Below are 8,303 nucleotides of genomic sequence, written 5' to 3' on the forward strand. Positions count from 1 at the left end.
GACTCTTAAAATGTTTAGGATTATAGATCTATGCAATGCAATGTAATTTTTGAAAAGAGGGAGATGTGTAAAATGTAGAAAAAAGAGTATTGGTACTTTCTTTTAGTCTTATATGCCATGTTTCTTTTGGGATGCATGACCTTCGCAAGTTCAGAATCATTCAAGCTTGATTTGATCAATCTTATTTATGGAACGATTCTAAAAATGATGGACTTTATTTGAGAATTTTGAGTTTAAGATTTAAAAGTGTTGTTCATCGACAATATTGTCGGATTCAATTTTTCAATTGTTACATAACATTTTACTTATGTTTTTGTTGGGTTTATCTATTTAGAATCTCTAATATTTAACATAAAAGGAAGCTTCATCCGTGCTTAATCAAAAGAAAATTTTGAGGAGAAATGAAAAGCAACTAAAGACATTGAGACAAAGATTACAATATTAAATCAAACTTAATTTCAATGGACACCATGAATCAAAAGAAGAAAAACAGTTGGATAGAAATTTGGTTGCTTTTTGATAGATGAAAGACACACACATGTATGTGGGACATTCTTTTTTATATATACATATATTATTACTAATTTATAAGAATGCATGTGGGACAATTGTATTTGAAGTGATAAGTTTGATTCAATTAAGAGCTTTTTACAAAGAAAAAGAAAAGATGCAATTTGATGTAAGTAGGGAAAAAGTAGTTGAAATAATATGAAAGGGCATGCCTTAAACAGTGTGTTGGCCTTTGCCCACAGCCACTGCCACTGCCCTTCTTTTTTGAGCTTTTAGGTGCATTTGATGATGTCAAGTGCTGTTGATGGGGTCCCTAATACCCCAACTTTCCATCCTCCACACTTTCTTCTGCTTTAAGTCTAATATATAATACCCATCACTTGCTTTTCCAATCATTCACCCCATCTTCTTAACCCACTTTATAAAGTTTGTTTATTTTATTTACAAACTGATTTTGTAATACCTCAGTTTAGTTAAAGGAGCTCTACGACATAATGGACATTCTATGACTCATGCACAAAGTAGCATAGTTAGGGAAAGAGTGAAAAGAGTCATAAAAACTCATTTTCATGTCTTTTTTTCAAGAAAAAATTGAATATATAAATGAATCTACACTTAATCATAACTTTGTTGTGTACTTAACTTAATAATGAAAATATAAAAGTTAAGTGTGTTTAGCTTAAAGCAATCTGCAAAAGATTCATCAAACATTAGTTTTGACCTTTCAAAACAGTTTACTGTGCATGATAAGCAAGGAGTACGTTATTAGTTATTAAGATGCCGTGTATGCAACAATCCATGAAGTGTAACAGATTTGGATTTTGATAATTGTAAATTTAGATTCTTGTTGTCCTTTGCCTTAAATCTATATCTGTTTCTATGTTGTTCTTCTCAATTGTTTGGTTTGTTATCTTTTATCACCATGTATTTCATAACTAATGATGGTACAGGTAAGAACACTATAGTGGGAAAAAGGTGTACAGTAAGTTCAAGTCTTATCATCAAGTTCTAAAAAGGCAAATTGGATCTAAGATTTTGCATCTTTTTTTCTTTTTCCTTTAGGATAATAATAAAGATGACTTGGTAGACCAAACAGACAATTAGATAAAGAGGTTCATGCAGTGCACCATAATGTTCAATTATAATAACATACTTGCCTTTTTCCCATTGGAAATGGAGCAGTCAACATGATATAGAATAGATTGCACATTCCACATTGATATCTACAACTAGAAAGAAAAAAAAAAGAGAGAGAGAAAAAAGGATGAAAAAGAAAAAATAAAACATCATCTAAAATGGGACCCCAAATTTGGTTTAACAACCAACAACCCCATGTTGCTCCATAGGAAAATTTTGACCCTCACCCATTTCATATATGTTGATGTTGCAGCTGCAAAAGCCTTGAGTAAGCCCCCTCGGCTCGGCTTAGCAGCTCGTTATGGCTACCTTGTTCAACAATGCGCCCATCTTGGACCACACCAATGCTGTCCACACTCCTGATTGTGGATAAGCGATGTGCTACAACCACCGTGGTTCGGCCCCTCATGAGCCTTTCGAGAGCCTCTTGCAGCACACACTCGGACTCGGCGTCGAGGGCGCTGGTGGCCTCGTCGAGGAGGAGGATTGTGGGGTCCTTGAGAACAGCCCTAGCAATAGCTATGCGTTGTTTTTGGCCACCAGATAGCTGAACTCCCCTTTCTCCAACTGGTGTGTTGTAGCCATCAGGTAGTCCACTTACAAAGCCATGAACATTGGCTGCTCTTGCTGCCTCTATTACTTCTGATTCTGTTGCTCCATCTTTTCCATATGCAATGTTATCAAAAATGCTGGCAGCAAATAAGGCTGGCTCTTGTTGTACTAATCCAATTTTCAGCCTCAAGGATTGTAAGTTTAGGCGTCGAATGTCCTTCCCGTCAATCATAACTTTCCCGGTAAGCGGATCGTAGAATCTCTCAATCAAAGCAATCACTGAACTCTTCCCTGATCCACTAGCTCCAACCAATGCCTGGCTCTGACCAGCTCTGATTCTCAAATTGAGATCCTTAAACACCATGACATCAGGTCGAGACGGGTATGCGAAGTCAACATGCCGTAGTTCAATTTCTCCACGAAGCGTCTCAACAGTCTCTGCCTCAGGATCATCAGGGTCAATCCTCGTTGGGCGATCGAGAATCGAGAAAACAGAACCGATCGATTCACCACCTCTAACAATCTCGGGAGCAAGACTAACAGTTTCCGCCACAGAATTGGCAGTAACAACCAAGACAACGAAGACTTTGATCACCTTAGAAAATGTTGATCCACCATTGCTGACCAAATGGACACCATACCACAACACTAAAGCTTCAGAAGCATAAAGAGCTAGCTGCGATATACCAAAAAGAATCCCTGCCGTTTGGCTTCGACGGAGACTCTGTCGCTGTGGGATACGAAGCTCATGGCAAAACAAAGAAAGGATCTTGTCTTGAGCATTGAAGGCAGCTACTGTTCTGATATTGCTCACACCTTCCCCTGCAATCATACTTGTCTTCGCGTGGGCCTTTGCAGTATCCCCAGCAAATCCTTTTAATGAAAGTTGCTGCATAATAAATAACAATGTTCAATTTAAGTCATTAAACTCATCTTTAATTCAAATCAACCTCACTAATAAAAGTTAAATTAAGAACAAGCTGAGTTCTATTAACATGGGGGTTGCTCTTCTTTTTACTAAACATGGAAAAAGAAACAATGACAAAGACATTTATAAGTTGCAGAAAGTAATGTCCTTTAGCAATCAATCGTAACTTTCACTGTATTAGAAGCATGCGCAAATTTTACAATACTGTTCAACACAAGACAAATGGTCAGATTCAGTACACTATATAGTTTGAAAAAAAAAAACCATTAGATTTAAATCACTTTAAAGAGAAATTACTATAAGAAAAAGACAACAATGTATAATGAAGTCAGTCAGTTACAGAACTCTGCAGCTAAAAATACTATACTATACCCCTTTTTTTTTAATTTTCATGGAAAAATGTGACGAGCTAAGTTTGAAAACTTTATATTATAAGAATGAAGATCACGGGGAGTGAGAATTTAGCTGCAGTTTTTCACATGGGGTTTCTGTCAAAAGCCAGAGAAAGAGCTCGGATTTCAAGGGAGTGAAAGATGGTCAAAACTTGAATCTTTTGAATAAAAAAAAAAAATACTGCAAAGATGCAGAAGAGTCGGTGTTTGTAAACATTTCAAAACAGAGAAACCAAGAAGGAAAATAAATAGGCATTGGGCTCGAAGAAAAAAGGTAAAACCAAAAACAGAACAAAAAACGCAGAATGGATTCTACTTGAAAAAATGAAAAGGGGGTGAGGAATTTTTTAGTAAAGTTTGAATCATGTTGGAATTTCGAAGAGGTTTCTCGTTGGTTGTTTGTTTATTTTATTATTACATATTAAAATTGAAAAGCTACGAACATTTTAAATACATATATTTCTTTAATGTTTATCACTGCAAAGACTTCAGAAGTTAGTGCAGAGCAGGCACGTGCAGAGCACAGAGATGGCAAGAGTTAAATATTTCAGGTTCTTTGTCGCTTAATAAAAGAATAGGACTTCAAATGCAGTGAAGTTATATTCCAAGAGCTGTAAAAAGCAAACTTCAAAGAATCTGACCCATTTCTTCAAAGTTTCAATTTTTCACTAACTGCAGCTTACCTTTTTAGACTAGGGTCAACTCATGCAGGACTTGAAAGGAAAGATATATAAAACTAATCTTTTTTGTGTAGGTTGTTTTAAAATGCTTTGAAATAGACATTAATGGAGTTTTGGGAAATGGGTTTTGAGTTTTGAGTTTTGAGTCGTTTTACCTGAGCCATGTTGGCAAGAACAAGTAGAGGGAAAGCTGCAAGGATGAGAAGAGAAACTCTCCATTCAACAATGAATGCAACTATGAAAGATGTGAAAAGTGAAGTCATGTTTTGTAATATCACTGATATTCTTTCAGCTATCGCGGATTTTACATCAGCTGCATCAGTCGCTAATCTTGCTGCTACTAAACTTGAGTTGTGTTCTTCTTCATCGAACCATCCGACTTCATTCCTCAATATAGCTAATATAACACAAGAAAGACAGCAAAGGATTGGATTTATTTCACTTTCTTTTATATTAATAAGGGTTTATAAGCTCAATGATTAATGATTGATTTTTACCTGCGAGCATCATTCTTCTGACTCTGGTTGTGAGATTTTCGCCCATGATTGTAAAGAAATAATGCTGAATTAGATAAGCTACAACTGCGTAAACCCCAATCCCGATGTAGATGAAAACGAATTCCTTGATTTTCCTTTCCATGGCGGATGAATTTCTGTAATAGAAAACCTCAATCATGTTGCTCATAACAATGGCGAATGTTGGACTGATGAAACCGGAGAGAACAGACCCAACAGCTCCCATTATTGAATACGGCCATTCAGGGCCGTTGAGTTTAAGAAGACGAAGGAAATAGCCATCTGGGGCAGGGTTTTTCCGATCGGTTTCGGCGTTCGAGACCATTTCGATTCGGCCATCAGCACCGGTGCTATACGAATAGCTCAAATTCCTGAGACTACCGGAGCGGAGGCTTAATGATTTTGTTGATAATGAGTGGCTAAGCCGTGACGATCGTGTTCGACGTGTCGATGGATTGGAGAATTCTCTGTTTCGAACCATTTCTTGGAATCGGATTAACGAAGAATAAGCACCGGATTTAGTGATTAGTTCGTCGTGAGTTCCTGTTTCGACGACTTGCCCCTGTTGTATAACTGCAATTGAATCGACATTTCTTATGGTTGATAATCGATGTGCGACTACCACCGTAGTTCTTCCAACCATTAAACGATCTAAAGCTTCTTGAACTATGCTCTCAGAGCCTGCATCGAGAGCACTAGTGGCTTCATCGAGAAGAAGGATTTTGGGGTTCTTCAACATTGCTCTGGCTATGGCGATTCTCTGTTTTTGGCCACCGGAGAGTTGTAATCCTCTTTCCCCCACCTGGGTTTTGATCAGAAACTTGTTATATTGTGTAAAAAACAACTAAATTATATCGATACTGAAAACTCATTCAGGTATTTTACTAACTTGGGTATCGTAGCCATTGGGGAGCAATGTGATAAAGCTATGTGCATTGGCTGCAGCCGCGGCAGCTTCAACCTCCGCCGTGGTGGCGTCGGGCTTGCCGTAGAGAATGTTTTCGTATATGGTGGTTGCAAACAAAGCCGGTTCTTGATTCACTAAACCAATTTGATCACGTAGCCATTTCAATTGCAGTGTCTTGATGTCTACATTATCTAATAAAACCTGCCCTGTTTTTAAAAGAAAACAGAAGAAATAAAGTAAGAACACAATTCACAGGTGTGTGTTGGTTTATATGCATTGGTTTGATAATTAACCTTGATTGGGATCATAGAATCTTTCAATGAGAGAAACAACAGTGCTTTTCCCGGAACCGCTACCGCCAACAACAGCCACCGTTTTACCGGCCGGGAAGAAAATGGAGAAATCTCTAAAGATCATCACATCCGGTCTAGATGGGTAGCTAAAGGTTACATCTTTGAACTCAATGTTGCCATTAACTTCACCCAAACATTTCCCATCTAATGGGTCTTGAATTATTGTAGGCTTTTGTTTGATAATCTCCATCAATTTATACCCTGCTGCTTTCCCTTTACTAAATGCTCCCAAATTGGAAAATGACTGCCCCAAACTCCTATAGCATTACACAAAACCACATTCAACAAAAACTGTAATCCTGATGTATGATTAGTTAAACCAAAGTTTCTAATTTCTTGAGAGTCTTACATGCCACCGACGATGGCGGAGAATATAGCAGTGAAGGCTTTACCACCGTCTGTTTGTCCGTTTCGGATGAAAACGCCAGCATACCAGAAAACAAGTGCCCAAGACATACAAGCAATGCCATAAGTGCAACCAAGACCCAACCCTTTAGCCATTCCTGCTTTGTATCCGATTTTCAAAGTGTTTTGAATTGAATCTGAATAGGAATTCAAAGCTTTGCTTTCCCCAACATAAGAGTAAACAGTTCGAACTTGAGCAATCGCCTAATAAGAGAACGTTTATGAAAGAGACATATCATGTTTATGTTCAACATACCATGTGATTGTGATTCTACTTTACTGTGGGTTTGACTAAAAAAGAATCAAACTTTGAGAAACATTAGGGAATGAAGATTAGAATGAAATTAATAGCAAAAAATGATGATCAAAACATAATTATGACATGTTGCTAAGAACAAAAAGGAAAACAGGACAGTGAAACAGAGTTGAAACTGAAACATTACAACAATGATAGACAAGAAAGGGAAAAAAAGAAAAAATCTTTCACCTGTTCGGCAATGATGCCAGCATTTGCATAGGATTCTCGACTCTTTGAAGTAAGGCCAGTGAGAGTATAAGCATATAAACCACCAGCAAAAGCTATTCCAGGAATTACTGCTATACTCAAAAGAGCTAATCTCCATGCTGACACAAAACCCACAACCAATCCAGCCAAGAAAGTCGAAAGATAGTGAATGAAGTTCCCCACCTAAACAAAAAAAAAAAAAAAATGAAACCCCATTTCAATAAAAAAAAGAAGAAAGATGCTTATTTTTGGTGTGGAATCAGTGTATTAATGGCGATGCTCTGCAACGGCGCATGTTAAAACTTATCTTCTTGCTAATTTGCGCATATTGGTTTTAATTAATGAAAATAGCAACTACCCAGATGGGTATTTTGCTGAATGAAGTAATCCATTTTGCCCCTACATTAGCTACTATTAGATTTTTCTCCATTTTAGAAAAAAGAAGTTACCTTCTCACTGATTGCATCTTGTACAAGAAGAGTGTCTGTTGAAACACTAAAAACAACATCCCCTGTTCTTGCATCAGTGTCGAAGAATCCAACATCTTGTTTCAAAACAGCTTCTAAATACTTTTTTCTCAATGTGCTCACTTGTCTTTCCCCTGTGTACATCCAACATGCGATCTCTGTACACACAAAGATGAAGAAATTTTCATCTTTTCTGGGTTTGTAAAGAGAGAAGGAGAAGGAAAAAAACAGAGGAGTTTGTTTTCATACTTACCGGCATAGGATGAGAAACAGACAATGAGACCCAAGTACACAAAATACAGAGCATACTGCACATTAAAGGGAGAAGAAAAACAATCGGATCTGAGATCTAAAGACTAAGAAGAATAGTGAAAGAAAGAAATTGAGTTGAAATTGAGAAAACCTTAGAGACTTCAGCTGTCATTTTGTGAAAATTGGATTGGTTTTTGCCGAATCCGTTAACCATTTCGCCGAAAAGGAGGAAGAAAACGGGCATGGAAGAGCCGTGGATAATGGCACCAAAACTACCAAGGATCATGAGAAACCAGTCGTATTTGTCTGCAAAAGAGAAGAGTTGGTGAAAGGGAAGGCTCTGTTCTTTCTTCTTTTCGGGCTCGGGTAATGCCTTAGGCTCTGTAACCGGTTCCGCCATTGGAGGGTCGTAGAAAAAAAACCCGATCGGGAACAGAGAGCAGAAGCAAAGGATGAAAGGGGAAGATGAATGAGTTAAAAAGAAGGCATTGGGAATGAAAAGAATGGAAAAGAGATGTGAAGGGAAAATGGTGGAAGAGTAATGGTTAAGTGAGTGTTTAAGAGTGAGCAGTGTTGGTTGGCCGGAGAAAACAGGGGAAGAAGAAAGAGAAATGAAGTTAAGAGTGAGAGTTAGAGCAGTGGTCAAAGGTTGAAGAAGAGGAGATTTGAAGGAAGAAGTGCGTGGGGAGAATGGATTCTT

At 37.7% G+C, this 8,303-nt stretch overlaps 1 protein-coding gene across 1 annotated transcript; it reads right to left on the reverse strand.

Annotated features, from left to right (window-relative positions):
• Positions 1–1,594: 1,594 nt before the first annotated feature.
• On the reverse strand, positions 1,595–8,303 carry LOC101212585 (ABC transporter B family member 19). Its single transcript, XM_004148643.3, has 10 exons — positions 7,755–8,303; positions 7,605–7,659; positions 7,334–7,509; positions 6,867–7,067; positions 6,324–6,583; positions 5,915–6,231; positions 5,604–5,827; positions 4,697–5,516; positions 4,355–4,596; positions 1,595–3,088 (listed from the first exon to the last, which is right to left on the reverse strand). The coding sequence occupies exons 1-10, from the start codon at positions 8,001–8,003 to the stop codon at positions 1,880–1,882; spliced, it is 3,753 nt and encodes a 1,250-aa protein (XP_004148691.2). The 5' UTR covers positions 8,004–8,303; the 3' UTR covers positions 1,595–1,879.

The sequence above is a fragment of the Cucumis sativus genome, chromosome 5 (assembly GCF_000004075.3).
Source record: "Cucumis sativus cultivar 9930 chromosome 5, Cucumber_9930_V3, whole genome shotgun sequence".
Classification (NCBI taxonomy): domain Eukaryota; kingdom Viridiplantae; phylum Streptophyta; class Magnoliopsida; order Cucurbitales; family Cucurbitaceae; genus Cucumis; species Cucumis sativus.